Raw genomic sequence first — 25,686 nt, forward strand, 5'->3', positions numbered from 1 at the left:
GAAAATTGTTGATTATCTTACATTGTTCATAACTACTAATTTACCCTTTAGTGTTTTAACCTCAAATGTGACTCACCCATCAAACTATTGTAAGAATAGTTGGAGGGACCACAGAATAAAGCTAAAGCAGAGACCAGAGATAATGTGTGTGGATTGTAAATTACTTGCAATTCAACATTTGAGTGGACCACTTCTATCACATATAGCTAAGAAAGACTTTTGTGGGAAGAAGAGTTTTAAGTAACAAAGATCACATTTTGAGAATAAGGAAAAACGTACGCATTTTGCTTATACATATAATGCGTTTGAGAAGATGAATATTTCTGTCATAACATAATATGCAAAGCATACCTTTGAGGATTACTACACTTCTTTCCACATCCGCCTGATTCTCCATCTAAATCCAGGCAGTTTTTTCACTGTCATCAGCCAGTGATTACAAATATATGCAGCCCATTCTTGCAGGATGAAGAGCATATTTCCTATTTTTGCTGCCAAACCTGGTCTCCAAGATCCTGAGTCATATGAGCTTTCGACTCTATTTTTTTCCCTTTGTAATAATGGTTCCTTGCCATCCTAATCAATATTACTTGACAATTATAGCGCTTGCTCTATCTTGGGTGTATATTTAATCAAAAATTACTATGCTTTGGCCCCTTGATATATATTTTTTAAGTATCTACAATTTGTGATGCTTTTGAACTTTTTTCTTGTTCTGGTTAAAATGTTATTTAATTTTCCTTAAAAAATGCAGTTTGTTCTCACAATATGTCACTCATATCAAATGTAATGGGATAGAATACATATGAATATAAGGTATATTTTTAATTCTGTAGAGATGGCCTTCAGAGTGTCCCACCAACGTGGACATCTGATTTTGTTCCTATGTAAACTTATTTTTCTTAAAATGAGAAATAACATATATTAAAGTTCATTCATGTATCTGTCCTTTAGAGAAAAAAAGTGAAATGAAACACATGGATAGACAAATTACAATTTGCAAACCAAATATAAAGTTCTGGACAAGACCTGGGAAATATACGTGTGGCAGGTGCCCTAAAACACACTGCACCTACAACCACCAAATGTCGTATTTTTCAAAAGTCCTGTTTTTATTATTTTTTGCATAACAGTTTTATGAACTTTTCCTATGGCAAATGAAAGGCAACTATCGTAAATTCTAAACTTTTCCAATTTTGGTCGTTGAAATTGTGTTTATAGGGTGGAATGAGCACAGAAGTGGAATTCAGGTGACTTGCATCCTTATCTACATTCTTCTAAGTAATTTGGGATTTTAGTCCAAACTTCAACTGCTTAAGCGTTAATTTCTTCATTTGTAAAACTGAAAATTTGGACTACATCATTGACTTTCAATTGGTGTGTTGTGATCTCTGGTCAGGAGCAGTACCTCAGTGGATTTGGAGAGTGGGAAAGGCCACCAGCGTCTCCTTCCCCTGCCCCCCCACCCCCCACCAACCTTGACAGTTGTTTTAATCATTTCTGTACATGGGGATCCTTCGTAAATTTTAGTTTTTAAAAAGAGTGTTTTTGCATATTTAGGAAAAGTTGTAAAAGTTGTGGCTTAGATGGTTTAAATGGTTCCCAGAGTCCCTCCTAGTTTAACATTCCATGATTCTATGTACCCCCTCACTGCCCTACATCTGGCGCGCTAACCCCCTCAACTTCTGCGAGGCCCACGTGGAAAACACCCCGTCTGTTTTCATCTTGCTTTACCAAACACAAAGCTTGGCAAATCATAGAATTCAATGAATGTCTGCCAAATCGATGAGTGGGTGAGTGAGGTATCTACTAGATCTTCAATACCTCAGCAAGCTCTTTTTCTTTAAAAAAATTGTCTATCAAATGTGGTGTTACTGCTGGTGGTCATTAGGCTATCAGCTTATGTAAAACTGAAGATGCAAAGGCACTTTCTGCCTCCAGCTTTGGAAAGAAGGCTGGCTCAGTGAGCCCTCCTTCGGTTTCCTAACCACATCATTTTCAGGATCTGGCCTGTGGACTTGCACAGCCAGGTCTCTGGACTGCTGTCTCTGTGGCTGTGCTCCTGCATTTTTGCCTTTCTGGGCTTGTCCCTTAGCTATGTGTCCCCTGGCTGCATGTCCAACATCCTCCATTGTCTGTGCTAAGTGGGCCTCAGGGGAAGTAGGTTCTTTCTTGTCCCGATGGTCTGACTCAGTTACAGCTGCCCGTAGAAATTAAAAAGCCACATCCCCCTTGAACCTGGATCTGAAAAGAGGACCATCGTCTGGGCAGATGGTCTTTTTGTCACATGAGACATTTCCTGAGGATGCAGTGCACCCTGGAAACGTGTGGCTAGAGACTGAGCCATTGTGTAAAAGCTAGTTATGGAGGTCAGCAGGACCATGCTGCAGGCTCTGGTTTCTACCATCATGTGGCACTTTTCCTCTTTACAAGTAAGACACTTAGGCATAGGCACAGCTGATTGCTCTTGTCAGTTGGGTCGAGCCTCTCCCCGGTGACTGTATTCATGGCACTGAACAGGCTGGCCTCTTCTCAGCAGTGTGGAAATGATGGCATGGGCACAGCAATGGGGCCAAGAGACTGGGGTGGGATCCATGTGGTATCTGGTAACTGTCATCTTCTGCAGCACTTGCGTTCTTCCTGTGGAGATGGCAGAAGCCAGCATTTTTGTCTCTCATTTAATCCATCTGGCATCTCCATGTTGTGTGCGTCTGTCTGGATCAAGATGGAGCTTTGTATTCTGGGACCCATTATCTCCGAGGCCCTACCTGTGTTTGACAGGTCAGGGCATTGACAATCTGCTCCCTCTTCTATGCAAATTACATACCCAGCCTGGCTCTCAGCAAGTGACTTCTACTTTCCCCGTGATAAATCAGTTTCTATTGCTACCAAGGAAATGCATGCAGTAAGATTGCTTTGTTTTCTTTTAAAAAATACATTAATTCTACTTTTTCATAATTAGAAGTTGCCAGAAATTGTAAGCCCTGCACTCAGTTTTGAAACAGCCTTTTGATAAGGTTGAGGAAGTGAAACAGCAAAACTAAATATCTCCTACTAATTGTACCTATTGATTTTAAGATACATTCAAGTTCAGAGTTTTAAATGTGACAAACTTTGTGCCTTGCAAACATGAAGGCATTATCTTCAAACATGAAGATGGTAGCTTGCATACTTTCCTGTAGAGCTCTTATTAGGAGATAGGAGAAAAGCACTGCTCCAAAAAATACACGTAATTTAGGTTTTCAGTATGAAATTTGAAGAAACTGAATTGAATTTACGTTATTAAATCAACTAATACGAAAGTTTCCAGGGGAATTTTGTTATTATTAGCTATGAAATAACATATTGCATTTGATATCTCATATTTTCTACTCTCAGCATTCTACTCACTTCTAGCCACCTTTCATCACCACCTATTTCAGCAAAAATAATGCAAACTAAGTCTAATTTTATCATAAGCAAAAGAAAGTGGATTACAGCAAATCTATTGTGGAAGAATTTGGGATCAGATTTCAAAGTCAGAGTACTTTGTAAACTATTTCCTATTTGGTTAATCCGTTTTGGTGGATAATTGGATGTTGATCTATAAAAATACTTGTTCTGAAATGCTAAGAATAACCTATCACATCATTTTATGCTAATAAAATAATACATATACTTAACCTGCAGTTTAAGAAAAGGAGCTTTGATTAATTTTTAGGAGGTTTCTGATCGTAGTATGGGTGTATGGTTGTGAAATAACCGAAAGTATTCCTTACATATCTTTTTCTAGATAAAATGTAACTTAGCAGAAAGTGCAATGAATATTCACATCTGAAGTTAAGTGTTTGAATGATATAATCCTCATTTATAACTTTTTTTTTTTTTTTTTTTTTTAAATAGAGTCTCTCTGTAGCCCAGGCTGGAATGCAGTAGCACAGTCTTGGCTCATTGCAACCTCCAACTCCCAAGTCCTGGTTCAAGCAGTTCTACCTCAGCCTCCCGAATAACTGGAATTATAGGAATGTGCCACCATGTCCAGCTAATTTTTGTATTTTTAGTAAAGATAGGGTTTCACCATGTTAGCCAGGCTAGTCTTGAACTCCTGACCTCGTGATCTGCCCACCTTGGCCTCCCAAAGTGCTAGCATTACAGACATGAGCCACCGCACCAGGCCCCATTTTTTAAGAGGAAATAGTATTTATATATTTGACTAAGATTACACTTAGGAACTGAATCTTAGAATACATGTCTTCTAGTTCTCAGTCCTGTGGTTTTTCTAGAATATGAAACACACTTCCAAACAGGAAAGCCCATTGCGCTAAAACTACTGCAAAGTGTTGAAGTATATACCTAAAGTCTGATATTTAGGCAGTTAGTTCCTAAGGGCTCGGGGTTGGGGGATGATTCAACCCAGTGGATAAATGAGCACTTGATAAGGAGTGTGGTTCAGTTCCATGGTAGAGTGTAGGTTAGTGTGACCCTGGGGAGGGGGTGGTGTAGGGGTGCCCAGCTGATGTGGAATTAGGGAGGAGAGGAAAGTAGAGGAGGAGATTTCCAGAAGAGAGGTATTGGCTGAGTTGAGTGTTACTGCTTGAGAGTCTTCAACTGGATGCACGGAGAAATATGGAACATAGGGAATGGGGAGCTGTCTCTGGGCTGCAGTAGTTCTGTTAGGTTGGTGTGTATGGGGCAGGTGAGAGCATAGTGAGGAGTGAGGTTTAAGATATAGGTTCCTGTCATGCCAGCACTTTGGGAGGTTGAGGCAGGTGGATCACTTGAGATCAGGAGTTTGAGAGCAGCCTGGCCAACATGGTGAGACCCCATCTCTACTGAAAATACAAAGATTAGCCAGGCGTGGTGGTGCATGCCTGTAATCCCAGCTACTTTGGAGGTTGAGGCATGAGAATTGCTTGAACCTGGGAGGTGGAGGTTGCAGTGAGCCAAGATTATGCCACTACACTCCAGCTTGGGCAACAAAGCAAAACTCCATCTCAAAAAAAGAAAAAAAAAGAAAAAGATGTGGACAGAGAGCAGATCACAGATTATTTAAAATTACTAGCATTTCAAATAAAATAATATGATTGTTGGGACTCTGGGGTAGAGGGTGGCTTATCGGGATGGGATGATAAGTAGCAACGTCAGGTCAAGGAGCTCATTTCTGTGATAGTAGAACAATAATCCAGGTGAGTGATGATGCTTGGCAGTACCAGAGCAAAGGAAGAAACTGTTTACAGGCTTAGTGTCTCGCACACAAAGATGGATGGTGATGATGTGATTTCTCTCATTAGCACTTCCAGGCTCAGAAACTTGGATTCATCATCTCACTGTGTCACCACTCCATTACCAAGCTTTCTTAATCTGTCCACATGTAATCTAATGTTCACCCTTACTTCCAGTCCGGGCCCGACCCTCATTATTTAATATCAGAAGGTATTATTAGTGTCTCCCAACTGGGCCACCTGTCTCTAGATGTGCCCAGTGAGCTCTGCAGTTACCTTCTGACTCTCACAGCCCCTCAAGTGTCCGTGCTTACCGTTGTCCCTGCCATGCGGTGCACGCTTCATGAGGTGTATCTTCTTTCTCCCCAACCCTCTAATGTGTGTATATTATACTGTCATCTTCCTTCTTCAAGAAACTTTTCCCCGACAATCTCGTTTTTCTCAAGCTCCAGCTGAATCTACACAGTGCATCCGAGACTTTTTAGTATAAAGTATTTTTTTAACATCAGGAAATTTTTGTGGATCACTCAATATAGATTATGTTTCATGGTAGTTAAGAACACTCGCTTTTGGGGAGCAGGCATTCTGATTGCTCACACACACAAAAGCAAAATAAAGCATTGCTAGCCATTCACTATTTTATAATCTCTAAACATTTTTATGCTGTTAATTTTTGTGTTTCACTTAAAAGAGTCTGAGTAGTGGCCTGAAATCTCTTTCTTTGACCATAAATAATAGTTTGCATGTTGTTCAAACAGATGTTACGTACGTTAAGCTCACTCCTTGATTAAAATAAAATTCTTAGTGGCAATTCCAAATGTAGGGTTAGGAATGCTGTCATTTCGATTGTGTAGCCAGCCCTTTTGGTCAGAATTGGTTTTTAAAAAGCCTTCGGCTTCATTTTAAATTGTCCCCATGGACAGAAAACACTGTGGGCCATCATTTGAATGTTAAAATCAATTGGACACTAAAAGCGAATTTGCAAAGGTTCAGAAAATTGAGGGTGTGACCCTCATTGTGACCGCTTTGCAGCATTGTCTTGGGAAGGGAGGGATGATGGAGGTGACATTCTACCATTATCTGCGGGAGCATTTTACCTGCTTCCTTTGGGGTGGGGGTGGGTTAAAGAGAAGTTTAGAATGTCAAGTAAAAGTGAAGAAAGGTTTTTGGTAATAACTCTTTAAAAGAGTGATTCTGTTGTTTTTCTTCTTTCACCCACATATATTGAAAGGTTTTTTAAAAATGAAATAAAGCTATTTTTAGAGTAGAGTGTCTGAGGAGTCATCTATTTGAACTTTCTCCCAGTTGCTGAAACCACTCTACAATGTCACTAATAAATGTCACCTGATTCCTTCATAGCTTTTTACCTTCTCACAGTCTCCATCATATCAGTTATTATTCTCATCCCATGTATTAGTCTAAAAGCTCTAAAGTCTTCCTGTTTCATGCCAGCTTTGTGTGTGTGTGTGTGGTTTTATTTATTTATTTTTTTTTTTTTTGGTTTTCAGAAAAAGCTAAGTTTTTCTGCTGCCAAGAGCTCATCATTCTAATGTTAAAAGTCAGAGTCCAGAACAGCAGATCCTGTTATTCGACACCATCTGTGTATCACTAGCTGTTCATTTCCTACATCTTTCTTTCTCTTCCAAAGTCAAAGTATTCCACCAAAATAAGAAATAAAAACAATATTTATGTCCCCAACATTCTTGATTCCTATGCAGCGGTTTTCAGTGACTGGAAGTCCAGTCCTCATTTAGTTTTGTTACCTTTTTACCTAACACTAATAGAAATTGGTAGTGGTCAGTGGATTTACCAAATCCAGTGAAATTTTCTGTTTTGAATGTCTCATTTTAACTTAAAAGTTTTGTTTTAAGAATATAGCTTGTGAAGACTGAGTCGTCCTGTGTAGAATTTTTACATTTCATCCTTTATCTTTCAATATAAATTGTAAATTGCTCAAGAATCTGTGTTCCTATTATTAAGTATTCCTAATACTAGGGTAGTTCATAGTTAATTGGGTGCAACAAAGGGCAGTTCTTCATATTGTTGGCTGCTTATTCAGTCCTTCATTTAATTGCTCAGTGAGTACTTAATGATGCTTCCTGGGGCCTCTCCCTCAGAGGAGAGTATTGTTGAGTTTTAAATAGAAAGTAATACTAGGTTATTTTCATTTTGTATATCTCTATTTGTACCTATTGAACAATTCATTTTAATCTAGTAGCAAATCTAAACAAATTATTTAAATCCAGTAAAATTGCCAAAGCTACCTAAAATGATATTTATTGCTAAATTATACACTTAGGACAAATAACACAATAGATATTCCACAGCTGCTCTAACACTTGCTTTATGCGATATACCTCTTAAGATGCTTTCAGCTGTATGTAATAGAAAGTGCAACTCAGAACAACTCAAACAATAAGGAAATACATTTTCCTGCATAACTTGAGTTCTAGAGTTGGGTAGCTTCAGGGAGATTTCTCCAAAGACCCAACATTTTTCTGCGCCTTCTGCTCCGCTATCCATGAGTCAGCTATGCACAAATAATTCCATAATTCAGCTATCCATAGGGTAATTTTAGGACTCAGAGGCCTTTTACTGTCTTACTCCTGTCCAACAGGAGGGAATGAGCCCTCTCCCTAAGCATGGAATATGTCCACTGAGTCCAATGGGGCCATTCTTGGTCTGATAACCTTGGACTGGCAAATCTGCAGGGGTATGGCATCCATAAACTTAATAATGAATTCACCCCTTGGAGCTAGGTTGCATTTCTGGACACAGTTCTATTAGGAAGAATAAAGGGAGAAATGGATTTGGGATAAGCAGCCAACAGGAATCATTACAGTATCAACAGTAGCATCACTTCTCAATGGGGAAAAAATAGACTCTAATGACCTTGAGGCTTTGAATCAACCTTGACAGTAAAATGTTTGTAAAGTTTAGATAGAAATAGATTATTTATGGCAGAAGCTGCAGAACTTTGTGCTTCAATGAAAACCCAAAGTCATTTTCTCCATCATCATTAACGTGTAAATGCCCGATCTTTTCCAGACTTCTTGGTGATCCAGTCCTAACGTGATACCTTTCAGAGTTGAGTGACTTAATTTGTAGCATGGACTAGAATTTTAATTGAGCTACATTTGCATCTGTTGAAAACATGGTAATTAGGTATGTCTTAATTGCAGAATGACTGTGCCACATTAAAGAGAAATAAGCAGCTTCATGCTCTACCTTCTTTAAAAAAGGAAACTCGAAAGTGCCCGTCTTTATAGGTGACCACATGGAAATGTAGCTGATAGTTTACTACATAGAGCAGGTTCAGACGGGCAGAAGTGTTGTCAAAAATAGAAAGTGCTCTTTGTTTGGAAGGAGATAATCATCTCTCTTTGTGCGGGCTCTCTGCAAAAGGAAAGCAAATAATCTGTCAAAGTGAGCAAAATTAAAGAGAAAAAATCAAGAAATGTATATAGCACTTAAAATAGCACATTATCTAAATGTAGATTTGATTAGTTCTTACCTCGTAATTTGCTGTCTGAACACAATAGATCAAGCCATTTATTGCTGATATATTACTAGTACTTTTCTTACTTGAAAAATTGTTTATATGCATATGTTTTCTTAGTTTAAGGGAATAAAGACATTTTATGTAACTTATTATAAAGCTAGTATTAAATGTACAGATTTATTTTAAAACCTAAAATCTGACTAGTACATCAGGGACTTTGAATATGTATATTTTTTTCAAAAATTAAGCATGTGTAACCAATTTATTTGAGCTTTTAAAACTACAATATTTCTGCATAGGAACAGGGTAAAGATTTTTCTCTATCAAATAATTTCAGAATTTGAAGTATATATAATTCAGTACTTTAAAAGAACATCTTATGTTTATACATATGAAGCTACATATTGCTAAATATTTTTAATTAGTTGGCATTCAAAGGGATTAGTTAAATCAGTACACCCCCAGAAGAGTTTCTGTGATAATATATTATCTAAACTAGAATGTTCAGAACAAGTATAAAGAATCCTCCAATGTGCAAGTATCATGTTAAAGAGTCCACTGGCTTGGGCCAGGAAACAGAGGTAGGAGTTTTAATTTTATAAAATGAGGTTACAAAACCTGAAGCTAATAAATTATTTCATACTATATTTAACATACTTTAGAAAATAAGTTGCGTTACATACACCAGAAAATTATTTTGAATATGAAAAGAATTGGCAACAAACATGACTTCAGCATATAGTGAGTTGTGAAGGCACTACCATTATTCTGTTCCCAAGCCAAGAGCCGACATATGCCCCTTGAACTTCTGCCAAAACTATTAGGCAGAAAACTAACAGAATCACTACTGATCGTTCCATTCATGATTTATGATAATGGTTGCTGTGGAAGACTGAATCATTTACATTTATTGAGCTCATTTTTCTGTTTATAGTTTCAGACATTGTAGAGGGTCGCAAAATCTCTTAAATGATGCATATAGCACTAACAATAATAACATGAAAATATACCAGAAACCAATTAGAGCTAAACCAAATACTATGAGCATTCCTACCTCGTGTTACTGTAGTCAGATTGTGGCTAGTCTTGTCAGGCTTGATGAGAGAATAGTAGTCATTTTTCTAAAGCTAGAGGAATGGTGATACCTGGCAATTAAATAAAGTTTGGTCAGGATAAAGTCACAAGTCAGTTTTTACCAAAAGTCTTTCATTTACACAGCCATTTATGAGCAGCTGCTGTTTGCCCCACAGTCTTCATTTGAAGAGCTTAGAGAATGGGAGGGAGACATGTACGTGATATCATAGGAGAAGTGCAATAATAAAAGATTGTACAAAGAAAGGGCTTTGGAAGTATAGGTGAAAGGAGGTTTCCATACAGGAATTATACAAAATTCACTAGCATCCATTTATCTAGCTTGAGTGTACAAATGTACCTAGGTTTTCATAGCTCCAGAGAACTTTTGGAAATCGTTCGGTAATTATTTGGTCAATTATCTCACATTTGTGGCCACACCCATATCTCAAAGAGTTGAAGTAGTGGTTCACAAGTAGATAGAACACAGCCAAGTTCAAGGACGTTAAGCAACATACAACCCTGCTTGAACTATATTTACAGTCTTTGGGGGAGCTCTCATTTGAAAAGGCTACACATAATTAGCAAGCCCATGGGCCAGTTGCCAGGATATTCTTTCCCTGCTCTGTGTACACCACAAAAAATTATAGCCTGAACTCAGTATTATTTGCAAGATTATGGATTTTCACTATGTCCTTCTAGTTGTAACTGGCTTCTTCTAATAAACCTGCACAATTACGATTTATATCTTAATAGAGGAAAAGGAACAAATTTTCTTAAAAGCCTCCATGTCCTTTGGAGGAAGACAATGGCTTACAATGAGATAACTCACAGTACAGAGGAAGGCTAACCTTTCTGAAGTCATTTATATGCTTGGGCTGGGCGCAGTGACTCACACCTGTAATCCCAGCACTTTAGGAGGCCGAGGCTGGTGGATCATTAGGTCAAGAAATCAAGACCATCCTGGCCAACATGGCAAAATCCCATCTCTACTAAAAATACAAAAATTAGCTGGGTGTGGTGGTGTGTGCCTGTAGTCCCAGCTACTTGGGAGGCTGAGACAGGCGAATCACTTGAACTGGAGAGGTGGAGATTGCAGTGAGCCAGGATCATGCCACTGCACTCCAGCCTGGTGACAGAGTGAAACTCCGTCTCAAGAAAAAAAAATAAAAAGTCTGGGTGCAGTGGCTCACTCCTGTAATCCCAGCACTTTGGGAGGCCGAGGTGGGCAGATCACGAGGTCAGGAGTTCAAGACCAGCCTGGCCAACATAATGAAATTCTACTACTAAAAATACAAAACTACTAAAAATACAAAAAATTAGCTGGGCATGGTAGTGGGCACCTGTAATCCCAGCTACTCGGGAGGCTGAGGTCAGAGAATGGCTTGAACCTAGGAGGGGAGGTTGCAGTGAGTTGAGATCACATCGTTGCACTCCAGCCTGGATGACAGAGCGAGACTCTGTCTCAAAAAAAAATAAAAAATAAATATAAAAAAATTCGGAGCTTTGTTTTTTGCATTATGACAAATAGCTGGCTTTTTAACAACAACAACAACAACAAAAAACACAACTGTGTTACTTGGGCATAGCTGTACCATAATTTGATAGTCTCTTTTCAGATTTGTGAGGGTTTAATAGCAGAAATCTAAGATATTGGGATCCTTTTAGCTGGTCTTATTAAACCCATGATAATTGTGTATTGCTAATGAAAGTGCTCCTTGCTGGTGAAGAGGAAGGACTGAATTTTACTGAGGATATATTAACCTGATTTGGAGGTCAGTTCTTTGCAAAAGTTTGGGAAGAGGCCAAACCATTCTCTTTGGCTCTTTGTTACAAGAAACTCAGAAATACTGATCTATACTTTCTTTGTTGATGCTGGAAAAAGAAAAATGACTTCAGAATTAACGGAGTAATTAACCTTATGGCCCCTATAATTCTCACTGTATTTGGAGGAGAACCTTAGCTGACCAGTCCCGAAAGAAGATTCTGAGAGTGGCTGTTCATATGTGCCTTTCTGCTCCTTACTTAATGGAGAAATGTTTAAAGCTCTTTTGGTAGGTGGAGACCTACTTCAGTTACTTGTCATTCTTTCAACTGCAAAAAGTTTGGGGTATTGAAGTGCCCTTGGACCATGTGCTTACGAAGTGTTGGATCAAGGAATGGAATGTTGTTATCACTAAGTAGATCTTTTATCTGCAAAGTCCAGAGAAGTGAGCTTATTGATTTACTCATTTTCATGGCTCCCTCTACCTCTGTTCAGGCAGATGCATCATGGCAGATAGGTATGCAAGATTGTTTAGGATTAGAATATATGGTAGCATTTACTTCTGATGTTGGCCTTATGCAAAGAAAAGTTACAGAGTCTGTGCAGATCTGTTCTGTTGTAGATATAAGCCAAAATAATCTGCTCCTCTGTGTCAGCAGGATATGTTGAGAGCCTGAGGAAAGAAGTCCTTGTGCTGACATTGAATGGTGTAGTCCAGCAAATTAATGAGGGGCCAGAGTATATCTGCATTATTCTTACCCAAGAAGAAAGGAAGCACTTTGGGAAGGGCTGCTTGTTTTCTTTCTTTTCATCTTGCAGATATAGTACATGGGACCCTTAGATGTCTGCTCTGTATAACAAGGTCTTGCTGGGCCCCCCAGGAGTGTACAGTCTGATTCTTAGAGGGTGTTTCTGTGGGTGCATCAGTATCCCACCAGGAAGCTGCCTCTCTGCTACTACTGACTTGGCACATGATCTTCACATAGGAGGCATCCACATCACATATTCCATTTTAATTCTACTCAAAGTTAAACAACATTGCAATCCATGTTGCTGGCAGGGCCATACTGCAGTAAAAGTATGGGAAAGTAAAGTCCTTGAATATATTTTAGCTTTATTATTTTTGGTGCATTGGTTCACTGTGTCCCTATTTTTTTTTCTTTCCTTCCAAGTGGAAGAAGACACAGAAGAAAGTTCAAGATCAGGGAGAGAGTCTGTATCCACAGCCAGTGATCAGCCTTCCCACTCTCTGGAGAGACAAATGAATGGAAACCAAGAGAAAGGTGATAAGACTGATAGAAAAAAGGATAAAACTGGAAAAGAAAAGAAGAAAGACAGAGATAAGGAGAAAGATAAAATGAAAGCCAAGAAGGGAATGCTGAAGGGCTTGGGAGACATGTTCAGGTAAGTCTTTACCCAGAATCCCAATCCCAAATCTCCTTAAACGTACAGGAGTGTGAACTTAGCAAAAAGTACTAAAAACTGGACACAGCAGTGCACACCTGTAATCCCAGCTACTTAGGAGGCTGAGCTGGCAGGAATGCTTGAGCCCAGGATTCCAGATCCAGCCTGGACAACAGATCATTCCAATCTCTAAAAAAAAAAAAAAAAAATTAAAAGCACTGAAAAACACAGATTTGAAAACATTATCTTTGAGATCAACCAAAATTCTTGTATAATCTTTTCCTACCTCATTTTTACTTTGTTATGGATTTCATGTTAGGTATTTTCAGACTATTTTAGCAGCCTAAATGATTATATCTTGCCAAACCATGTAAATAATTGTTGAGAGGTAGGAGGGACATGTCTGTATCTTAGTTATGTGTAAGAGTGAAAGCCCCATTGAGACAAAGGGCTATTAAAGCATGTTTGTTCTTTTTTGTGTGTGAACAATGGTTCATTATTTAAATTTAAACATAGAACTAAAGTTAGTGGTAGCATTTAAAGGTTCATTAATAACAAGTCTAATAAAAAATGTTACAAATAGAGCTTCAATTAAGCTGTGTTGATTAATTTAATACTTATTACTTCAGTCTGTAAAGATTTCATTAAATGTGGTCTCTGGCTGTTTCTTGACAGTTGTTTTTGTGCCCCTAAATTATACTCTAGGATTGCTTAGCATATCATTTTTTACAAATCATTGCCATACAATAAAATTGACAAGTTGTTCAGAAGTTGCACTGCAACTCTCCCATAAACGTTCATCTAAGATAATTTATAATATTCGGGCATTTAATGTTAAATATAAAGATTGCTTGATTGTTCCATAAATCAAACCCCTAAACATATCAAGGTAGTGGTTTAAAATTGAAAACATACAGCACAGCCATTTGACTTTTCCAAAAGTAGTTATCCTGCATTATGGATCCCCTCCTTTTAAAAAACTTACTTTAAAATTGCAAAATGCGAACAACAGTTTTCATTTTCATAGAATGTGTTGATTTACAGTCCTGAAATTGACCTCCATAACTCTGGGAGTTATAGATAGTCAGACCTGGAAAGTCGAGGAACCATGGCCCAGCCTGAAGGCTACATAGCTCAACAGATGTGTTCTGTAGATGTCTGATTAAGTGCATAGAAGAAGGAGATTTAACTCTAGACTTACATTAACACAAAGCCTAGTCTATGAGCAGTATTTTATTTCAATATGATTAGATTTTTGTCTCTCAGTGCTTCAGAACTGTGAGATTTTCATAGTTTTTCATTAGAGTTTTTCTAGTTTATATAGGGCTCCCCCCGAATCCTTTTTCAGTCAGATCATGTTTCTTCATTATACTCTGTGTCCAAGAATCATACAGGAAGAAATTGCTCTAACTGCCACTTTATTTCAGTTTCTGTGTTAGCCAAGGGCCTTTTTGTTCCGTATGTGCAGACTGACAGCTCATAAACTGGCACCTCCACAGTGCACAGAAATAAGGCTGCTGCCCATCAATTAACATGGAAGGAATTTGTACTACTGTATTCTTCAAATTATAGGATTAGAGATGGGAGAAACCTTCCCCTGAGACTTGTGGCACATTCTCACTTCCAGGGGCTCTCCTGATGTCTTACTGAAAGCTAACGGCTTGTTAGTTTTCATTCATTGGCCAACATTTATCTGATAAAGTGCTCTGTTCTGGTTATGGAATTAAAAAAATATACTTCTAGTATCTTAGAATTACTTTAATTATAAGTGATCTTTTTCTGGAGCTTGCAACTCCAGAAGAAAGGCCTGTGGTAGAGCTCTCTATCTGGGGCCAGAGGAGCAGAGTGTGGGAGAAATGTGTCCTGTTTCTAAGAGACCTTGAAGAACACCACCACACAACTCTCTTTCTTCTAGAAGTCCTGTCAAGCATTACGTGATGCTTTCTCTAGATCAGTATCTATAGCCTGTACCCATAACCTATAATGAAAGCCAGCTTTATGATAAAGAAGTTGACTGTGCATATTCTTGAAAATAAAATTCTATATGCAGGTGCAGGGGCTGAAGGTTCCCCCCCCCCCGCTAAAATTTAGGCTGGTAGTCTCCCAGTGTTTAAGAATGACTAGTAAGAAAATAACAGACATTCATACTTTTTTAGGTATGTGGTATCAGTGGTATATTGGAGTCAGGCCCGCTTTGGCTGGCAAGAGCCAATTGATCAATTTTTAGAAACTTTGCAAGCTGGTTGTCAAACATAGCCTAAATTATTAAAAATTAAATACATTATCTAAAAAGCAAAGGTAATTAATACTCAAAATACATGACTTCCTAATTATTTTTGCTATACTATGATCTCTACTTTTGACATTATTTGCATTTATGGCATGGACATGGGGCTAATACTATATAATGATGACTGTGCAGCTTTCCCAGCCCTGTGTTTAGTGACATCATGCTGATAGCTGAAAATTTGCCATGGTACAGTGTTTACACCACGAAGTCTATGGAATTCCACAAAAGAGAGCTCTTCTCCCAGCAGAGCAACACAGTACCCCACAGTGAATGTAAATACCTTTGACCAGAGTGGCAGCATCTTGTCTAGTGCCCCCGGGCATGGCTGGGTTCTATCAGATTGCAAACCGCTGCACCAGCCCTTTCCCAGTGGGTTGCCACATATTGCCCCTTGAATATGAGTTCAGAATAATGTATTAAACAGGAAATAGCTTTTTTGTTACTGAATGTTGGCTCTTGATCCTTCCTTCACACGATGATGGTAGTCATTAGTCTTTGAGAAGACTCTTAAAGCACTGTTAGATTTTTTGAAACATTCTCTTAAACTACCTTCCTTCCATACCTACTGGATCTGATTGTTTGAGGTGAATATACTTTCAGGTTGATTATTTTACGTTTCCTTCTTTTTTTCTCTCTCTCCTAACAACATAGGGGACTACAGTAAGATTTAAAAATTGGTCTATTCCTTTCTCTGTGCTTTTAAGGAAACTAGGATTTCCTTAGCAGTGCTGGTTTTAAACAGCTTAATCAGAACATGCATGTGCATGTATATATTTCTTAGTATGGTTTGCAAGAGGGTTCACATATGGAGGATCATGCAGGTCTGAAGTATAAAGCAGGGGTGCATCTGTGATGCTTTTCTTTCTATCTTGTAGTTCAGAAAACAAAAGGCTAAGGGACATTCGGTATTGGGAGTCTAGATTTGTAGGTAAATACAGCAGCCTATGAGCTTATTCTCTTTAGTCTGCTTGAGGAAGTAATACATTTTCCTTTAAAAACAAGCTCACAGGCTCTTCTCCCTCTACCATCCTGTCCTACCCTCATCATCCTGTTGCCTCCCCGCAACCCCCACTCATACACTATTCCTACCCCAGCAGGTTGTCTGTGATGCTTGGTTAAATATGGTGAGGGTCAAATAGATAGACCTTGTTTTAAATACTGTACCAGAGGAAATGAGTAGATAATTTTTAGTCATTGGCATATATAGATAGCATGGTTTTCTGTTTCATACATTGAATGGTAGTCACAAAGATGCTTTAATTATTGATAAACAGCTCTAGGAAAGAATGTTGTGAGTCATATGAATCACTCTTCTGTTTATAAATTATGGAGTATATGAACTACAAATGCCGCCTTAATGCAAGTCTTAAATCAGAAATTTAAATCTATAAGGAATCATATAACAAATGCAAAGTTTTTCCTGTATTAATTTCTCCTCGTACATACTACATCTTTTGCACACAAGGAGCGTCTGTCACCTTAATTAAAATGGCTTTGTATCTGAGAAACCTGAGTGTGCTTACAAAACAGGTAAACATGACTTGTAAATGTAATCATTCTGTGTGCAGAGTGCAGAGCAGAGTGGGGAGCACAAAGTTTGAGTCTGTGTATGTTTGATTCTCAGATGCTCAGCTATTCAAATTTAATGCTGGAGGATATTTCTGAGAATTCTTCAATTATATGAAATTGTCATGAAAGGGGAAATTGAGTATGTACTTTAGGAGAAGGGAGATATGTTTTTTAATGTTTTAAATGTATTCGTTTTTAAAGGAAAGCAGCCTTCTTAAGCAACATGGTTTTGCCTTAGCTTTTAATCTCCAAATTGAAATAACCAGCAAGATACTAAAATATTGTATTTTCAGATATTAAGAAATTAAAATCATGTGCTCTCTTTTTGTGAGCCCTAGAGTAAGTGTAATTTGATATTGCTTTGCTGCAAAATTGGAACTGTGATCGTGTGAATATCATAAAATTGTATGTACTCTAAAATTGAAGGTTCTTAGACGCGACCTTATTGTACATGTCTCAGATTTATTTCTAGCTGTTGTCCATATGTGATAGCTGAGAACCTATCACTGCAGAAAGCTAAAGCAAAAGTAATGTTGCAATATTACCATTAAAATTGAATCCTCCAATTACATTTAAAATGATTACCTGAGTCCCCGAAGCATTGTTTTATTCAGTTTTGAAGAGGAAATAGATAATTTAGTTTGTAACCTTGTTTGGTTGAAATCAGATATATTGCTCTCTTTTCCTTTTTAGAATATGATCATTTTCAGAACACAATGAACATGATGAGGTTTTAAAACTGCATGTTGTAGTTTGGATTATACATCCTAGGCATTTGAGAAAAGAACACAGATTCTTGTTGCTTTCCTCACCTGTACTAACTGTGTGTCTGTACCATGTCTCTCATTTAGCCTTGCCAAACTGAAGCCCGAGAAGAGATGAACAACAAAGCGATTCAAAACATGTCTTGAGCAGCACATATTGCACAGTTGTTTTTTTTTAAAACAAACAATAAATTTACTTTTAATGAATTCTTAGTGGCTGTTGACGAATTTTGTTTACGACATCAGCAGTTTGATGGTTTAGTAATTTCCTTATTAATCCATTTGGAACTTTTTGATCTTGATTTCAAGCTTGGGGTTTAAATTACTGCTTGAAAAGGCAGAGATATGTTTGTTTCTCTTTCCTTTCTTTATTGGCCCCTTTTCATAGTGGAAAACCATAGTCCTCTCACTGCTGGCGTATTCAGAAATCATCAGCACACACCCATTGGATGTTAGAATCAGAGTTTTCAAGATTCTGCTAAGGGCCACCACCCATTTGGTTGTGTTGTGTAACCACCAATGACTTGGGACACAGGCAGATGTCACAGGTGATGCAGGGCAGAGGCAAAGAGGTCTGTGGGCCGGTACAGTCACCCATCAGGGATGAGATGCAACAGATAGATTCATGACCAGATGGACCAGTTTTGGCAAAGGTTTCAGTCCCCTTGTGGGTTAGAGTTTAGACCAAAAATGGACGGTTGCAGGGCTGGTGGCCTAGGAAAATAAATTTCTGTGCTTAGATGGCTGAACCAGCAAGTTCTTCCTGTGTGAAAAAAGCAGAGCTACTTTGGCACATAGTAATCCCAAGGTTTGCTGAGGCCACGTGTCGAGCGAGCACACGCTCTTTCATAAATGTTTCTGCAAAGACTCTGCCCGACCAACTGTTTACATCACAGATCCAATGCTAGTGCAGGTGGATCTCCAATGGTCCTTACTTTGGATTGAAGCCTTCTCTCTTGTAAGAAACCTTAATTCACAGTTTCAGTATTCATGGCTTCCCAGAATTTGAGACAGAGACTGTTTATTTAGTTAGCTCTTTTTCCTGAAAATGTTAGTATTGCATTCTTACTGAAAATAAACATGGGTTGGGTGCATTGGCTGACACCTGTAATTCCAGGCACAGGAGTTTTAGACAAGCCTGGGCCACACAGTAAGCCCTCGTCTCTATTAACAAAAATTTGAAAATAAAAAATAAAAGTAAATAACTGAAGTCTTGAAAACCATCTGATAAAGGGTATTGTGGATTGGGTTGAGTGCCTGTGAGAAGGCTTGACCTGTGCTCTGACGTGAAAGCAGTTTGCAGTTCTACCCTCACCCCTGCCCAAGTGAAAGCCCTCAGTTCGAGGAAGGAGACACACAGAAGAGGGTTTATTTGGTCATGCTAGTTTTTGATGACTTGGGCCCTAATTGCCATGGGAATTAATGTAACCAGTTTCACACTGGTGCATCAAGTGGCATCCTGTGCAATCTGCTGATGATTTAAGGAATGCAGTTAAAGTACGTACATGGAAAACAATGCTTCTCCGAGTGAAACACGCTGAGATTTTACGTAATTTTATTTGCTTTCTTGTTTGTCACCTGGACAAAGAACAGCTGTGGTTTGTAATTATACATGCTGAGAGGTTTCCTTGGAATGAGTTCTGAATTTGTAAATCCTAAGGATTTAATGTATGCTTCTGTTAATTTGAATTGAAACAGAGGTTCCCATTTTTAACACAGGAAAATAAATGTCCAACTGACCTGCTAGCAAAGACAAGTTCTAAGGTAGTTGATATCATATTCTTCAAGTATTCTTCTTTTCCTGGTTAGCAGTTTTAAATAGAGAACCTCTGACATCCATAGTGTCCAGGCTGAATGCAGAGGAAGCTGAGGAGGCACAAAGCATGACGGCCGGGCCTCTCTCAGACCTTTTCTGACGTTCTTTAACGTTTCTTTTCCATAGACCTGTGGCGTGAATATAGAATGCAAGTGTCAAGGATGACACCTACTTTATAGTCTCTGTAAAGCAAACCTTTTCACAAAAGAAATTCTTGACAGTTCTGAGATGCCAAGTCAATTTCAATTCCAGGCTGTGTGGAAAATAGAATCTTTTTTCTGCAATTGATGTGAAAATTGAAGGCTACTGACTATTCACTTTCTAATAACATAGGGTAAATAAATACTATCACACCATTGAAAAATGCACTTAGAAGACAAGCTCAGCTAATGACATTCACAACATATGTTGGAAATATTCCTTCTGAATGCTTGTTACCATTAAGTCTCCATATTGTTTACATCAAATATAATAGATCAAGTACATGTTATTCCTAAATGTATTTTTATCAAGCCACAAATTAGTGTATAAAGGTAATTGTTTTATCCTGACAATCTTTTAAAGAATTCACTGGGGGACCTCTTTCCTAATTGAGTGTCGAATGGTTTTCTTCTGACCTTTGTTTAATAATAGCCAATTTAGAAGCAAAAGACTAAAATCAGATTAAATTTTGGATCATAGTGAAATAACCAGGTCTCCTATTAACCTTTCTGCTTGCAATTTTTTTTTTTTTTTTTTTTGATGGTTGACCCTTTTGCCCACTTGCATCTCATGCTTTAAGCCAAGGGCCAAACCATTGTGGTCCTCTGAGGCAGGCAGTTCTTAATCCTTTCTGCATCATCCATGACTGCTCTTTTTTTATGGCGGGGGATGGTTGAACCTCTGCCTCCACCTCCATCCCATGCTGTGTAAGCCAAGGCCAAGCTCCCAAAAAACCATTCTGGTCCTCTCTTGCCTCTTGCAGGACATTGCCCCAACAATTTTTAATTCTTTCTTCTCTTCTAAATCGATCTGATCCCTCTGTTACTGCCTTTTTTTTTTTTGAGACAAGGTCTTGCTCTATTGCCCAGCAGCAGTACAGTAGTGCAATCATGCCTCACTGCACCTTGAACTGCTGGGCTCAAGTGATGCTCCCACCTCAGCCTTCCCAGTAGCTGGGACTACAGGCATACACCACTGTGCCTACTACTTTTTACATTTTATATAGAGGTGGGATCTCACTTTCTTGACCAGGTTGGTCTCAAACTTTTGGCCTCAAGCAATCCTCTGGCCTCTGCCTCCCAGCATGCTGAGAGGAGGCATGAGCCACTACCCCTGGCATTGCTCTTCTCTTTACAGGATCATTCACATTGTTTTGCACCATGCTGTCACCCCCTCCATCGTAGAGAAAATTATCTCTTAGCCCTATAGCCCTACTCTCCAACTATGATCTCATGTCCTCTTGTGCCCATCACAGCAGACCCCTTGATATATTTGCTGTCTCATTTTTCCCATTCTCTCTTGAACTTGCTTAAATGAATCCTTCACCCCTTCTGCTCAACAAATCCTGTTCTCATCCAGGTCACCAGTTCCCTCTTCCTTGGGAAGTCCGGGTCCATTTTCATCCCTCATCGTGGTCCGCCAGCAGTACCCAGCATGTTGATCTTGGCTGTCCTTTGAGATCACCTTTACCAGCTTTTCCTCCTCCTCCCCGGCCTACCCTGTCTTGTCTCCTTTGCTAATTCTGTGCCATGCTCTGTCCTCCAGGTCTCGTTGTGCCCCAGGGCTCAGCAGTCCAAAATCCTTTTTTTTTTCTCCTTTTGGTAACACAGAGTTTTGATATTCTCAGGGAACAGAGCCTTTGTGATCTAAATACAGCCTATAGGCAGATGACTCTCAAGTTCACCTCTCCTGCCTGGACATTTCCTTGGAACTCTTCATTTGTAGTCTCAACCGTCTTCTTGAACACATTCACTTGGAGATCAACCAGACACTTGAAACTTCACAAGCACCTCACTGCTGGATTCCCCCTCCCCGCAAACTGCTCCCGTGAGCCTTCCCTTTCTTAGATAATGGCAATTCTGTCTTCTCAATAGGTTAGATCCAATGCTTTGGAGTGATCCTTGACACCCGATTTTCCCTTATGCTCCACAAGTAGTTTATGAATGTATAAAAGCAGAAGTTCATCAGCTCTGTTTTTGGTACACATCTGCAGTCCTACTTTTCAGCTCCCCCACTGCTGCTACTGTGCTCCAGTGGTCCAAGCTCCGTGTGCTCTCTTCCGGGCTTAGGCAGTAGCCCTCTCACTGTGCTCCCTGCCTCAACCCCTGCTTCCTGCAGTATATTCTCACCACCACAGCGAGAAGTCACTTTTCCCTCCTCTGTTTAACGCCCTAGTAGCCCTCAGCGCCACACAGAGCAAAAGCCAAATCCTTAGGGTCCTGCAGAACTTGGTCTCCCACCCCAACCTCTCTGACCTTGTCCCTACCGCTCTTTTGTTCAGTAACTTTACTCTTCCCTGAACCTGCTGGGTCCACTAGAGCCTTTTCCCTTGCTCCTCCCTCTACCTGGAATAGCGTTTTCTCAGGTATTCCTAGGTTCACTCTTGCACGTTTAACATCTTTATTCAAGAGTCAGCTTTTTAGAGGGTCTAGTCAAATTTTCAAACTCTGCTCCCTCCCACCCTGATGCTTTCTAACCCACTTTTTGGCATCATTTTTCGCATTTGCACTCCTACCTGAGATATGATAGATCCCACTCATTTGATATAAATATACATTGACATTGACAGAGAATGTTAACCCACTTTTCCCCTGCTGTATCCCTGGCAGACTGCATGGTGCGTCCATCATCAGTGCCCAGTAAGTGTAACAGATGCCAATTGCCAAACCCCTTTAGTGGCCATTCTCTGCCTCTGTGCCCGAGGCCTCTCCGAAGCCTAGGAAGGCAGCTCTGTGTTTCCATCTGGGCCTGCTGGATGTGTCCAGGAATAACACCTTGAAGCAGCCTTCATCCCAGTGTAAATGTACCCTAGTCCCCATGGCCCTTGGGTTTATAGCACTAAGTCATAAGGTCTGCACCCTTCACCCTCAGACCAGGAGCTTGTCGGAAATGCGGAATCCCAGGCCCTTCCCACATCTGCCGACGTTAGAATGTGCAGCTTAACAACCCTGGAGATTCCTGTGCACATTTCAGGTCGAGAGGCAGCAGCCCCTACCCCACTCCCAGAGTTTGCCTGTGGGGTTGTGTTCCACTTACCCACAGTGTCACAGGCTCAGTAACACTCCTTTGTGACAGCCTCTCCTCCCCACTATGACGTCTCCACTTCCCTCCCAAGTGTTTCTTCCCTTAAACCACTGTCCTGAATCCTTGTCCTAGGGTCTGCTTGTGATGAAATCCAGACTAAAACAGTGTTGAGTGAATGAATAAATAAAACTTTTGGAATCAGTGGTAAATAGCATATGCTGGAAACTTCTGTTGGGGGTAATTTTGCAATTTATGACAAGTCTTCATACCAGGACAGTGCTGGCATTCCCATCTTTGGAAGGCAATGTCACTGTTGTCTCTGCCTTTGTATATGTACATACCTGTGACTGCACAGACAGTCCCCAAAGAGCAGCCTTTTGTGCTCCATGGATCTACATCATGGTATTTGGTTTATTATTATTATTATTATTATTATTATTATTATTTTGAGATAGAGTTTTGCTCTTGTTGCCCAGGCTTGAGTGCAATGGCACAATTTTGGCTCATTGCAACCTCCACTCCCAGGTTCAAGCGATTCTCCTGCCTCAGCCTCCCAGGTAGCTGGGATTAGAGGCATACACCACCACACTCGGCTAATTTTGTAATTTTAATAGAGATGGGGTTTCATCAGCCTGGTCTCAAACTCCTGGCCTTGTGATCCATCCACCTCTACCTCCTAAAGTGCTGGGATTACAGGTGTGAGCCACCATGGCCAGCCCGGTTTATTATTGAAGTTCTTTTATTCTGCTAAAAATAGCCGTAGATGATTTTTGTAAATTAAAAAAAAATGAATTTTGATTTTTTTTTTTTGAGACACTCTTGCTCTGTCACCCAGGGTGGTGTGCCTTGGTGCAATCTCAGCCCACTGCAACCTCTGCCTCCTGGGTTCAATCAGTTCTCCCTCAAGCCTCCCAAGTAGCTGCAATTACGGGCATGAGCCACCACCATACCCACCTAATTTTGCAGAGACAAGGTTTCACTATGTATGCCAGGCTGGTCTTAAACTCCAGACCTCAGATGATCCGCCCACCTGGGCCTCTCAAAGTGCTAGGATTATAGGCATGAGCTACCATGCCTGGCTTAATTTTGAATTTTTTTAATAAAAAAAATTTTTTTTAGAGACAGGATCTTACTCTGTCACCCAGGCTGGATGGTGTGCAGTAATGTGGTCCTTGCAACCTTGAACTCCTGGGCTTAGGTGATTCTCCTGCCTTGGTCTCCTGAGTAACTGGGACTATAGATGCATGTCACCATGCCCAGCTATTTTTTTTTTTTTTTTTTTTTTTTTTTACTTTTTGTAAATATAGGATCTCATTTTGTTGCCCAGGGCATTTTCAAACTCCTGGCCTCAAGTGGTCCTCCTGCCTAGCCTCCCAGACTACTAGGATTGCAGGCTTGTACCACCATGCCTAGCCATGATTTAAGTATTCTCTACATAAGGCTGTCAGGAAAGATAATTATGATTACCAGATTAAATATTCCATGTTGGGCAATTCCCTGTTTTCAAGCTGAGGATTGTATAGTTGAGTGGTGATAGATTTAAGCAAAGAGTTTGTGTTAAAATTGTCCTTTCATGTCTGCCTATGCCTCAAAACATCAGGGTCCAGGAGATGTGTAAGATTCTGTTTCTAAAGAAGTCAAAACTGGTTTTACTCCTTACAAGCTTTGTGGGCAGCTGCTGCAGAGCAAATGAGCAGGTGGAAGGCCTCCCTTCTGAAGGCGCCAGCCATGGGCCACTTACAGACAACCTCTGCCTCGCCCACTGGAGGCGCTCTTGGGCTTTCCCTTTCACTACCGCTGCTAGGTATCCACACATTTCTCCAGAGGCACCAGGGCCCAGCCCACACCTGGGACCTGGATCTGAGGTATGCCTTCACAGACTGATGACTACCTCACGTTCTTAGTTTCTTCTCCCATGACATTTATAATACTTATATTGTGCCTTCCCTTTCTTTTATAATGACAATATTATCTAGTAATGTTAGTCTTTTTTTTAAAAAGGAAATAAAGGAAGAACTTTACAGTCTGTGCTCATACAAAGGAACAGATACTTTGAAATGATGGAAACCAACTACAGAATTTTTCTAACTGGCTGTATAAAGGTTTCTCGATTTCCACTCTCCTGGCTAATTTAGAGGATTATCTATTATCAGTTTTATTACATTTCCGATTTTGTTAGGTGGTATGTTAGTCTTTCTTTTTAACGCAAACAATAAGCTATTTCTTGTATAGCCAATACTGTGGCTAGCAGTCAGCATTTGTTGCATGTTGATACTGGCAGACACTGCAGAGAACATTGTTTTCAATAGCCCCTTTACGCCTCATAATAACCCTATAAGGTACTAATTTTAGCCCTGTTTTATGAATGAAGAAACTAAAACATAAAGGTTTGGAGAAGAACTAACTTACCAAGGTCACAAGGTAATTGAGTCACAACAAATTTGAACAATGGTCAACCTCAAAGGCCATGTTCCTAACACTCTTCTGCACCATCTGAGCCTTCTTTGCCCTTCTGGGTAGGTTTTGGCACCCCCAAAACCTGTGTGGGAGCCAAGATTGCTATGTGACATGGCATTGCTCTTGTGAGTGTTATGGAAAAAAAGATGTCTGTTACTAGCTTGGAAATGCAGAAGTTAGTATTTTTTGAACCTGACCTTCACGTCTTGTTCCTACTTGATTTCTGTAGTTTTCTGTGTCTATGGTCTCTTCCCAAAATAATATATATATATATATTTAATTTTGTAGACATGGGGACTCACTTTGTTGCCCTGGCTGGTCTCAAACTCCTGGCTTCGAGTGATTCTCCCACCTCGGCCTCCCAAAGTGCTGGCATTACAGGCATGGAACACAGTGCCCGGCACCAAAATAATTCTGAAGGATTTTTACTGCTAATGAAAAACTTACGTGCTGTCCCATTCCTCTCCCTCTTCACAGACCCTCAAACCTGTCTGTATAGATGCGATGGCAGCCGTCCCTGCTCCAGAACACGAACGAGGATGATTTTAAAACAATGCCCTCTTTCCTCCGGCTCTCTTCCTTCCAGGTGGCTCTGTCCTGCACATTCTCTGCCTCTTCCTGT

General features: G+C 39.8%; 1 protein-coding gene across 28 annotated transcripts in view; it reads left to right on the forward strand.

Annotated features, from left to right (window-relative positions):
• The window catches only part of PARD3 (par-3 family cell polarity regulator), a 725,699-nt gene that overhangs the window by 502,916 nt on the left and 197,097 nt on the right, over positions 1-25,686 (forward strand). For 26 of the 28 annotated variants that reach the window (XM_033209510.1, XM_033209519.1, XM_033209522.1 and 23 more), the window contains one exon: positions 12,712-12,943. In XM_033209510.1, coding sequence (XP_033065401.1) covers positions 12,712-12,943 — 232 coding nt within the window. Of the gene's footprint in view, positions 1-12,711; positions 12,944-17,653; positions 17,780-25,686 lie in introns of those variants that run through there. The other 2 variants (XM_033209525.1, XM_033209526.1) reach the window with 2 other exon arrangements.

The sequence above is a fragment of the Trachypithecus francoisi genome, unplaced genomic scaffold (assembly GCF_009764315.1).
Source record: "Trachypithecus francoisi isolate TF-2019V2 unplaced genomic scaffold, Tfra_2.0 Lachesis_group9, whole genome shotgun sequence".
Classification (NCBI taxonomy): domain Eukaryota; kingdom Metazoa; phylum Chordata; class Mammalia; order Primates; family Cercopithecidae; genus Trachypithecus; species Trachypithecus francoisi.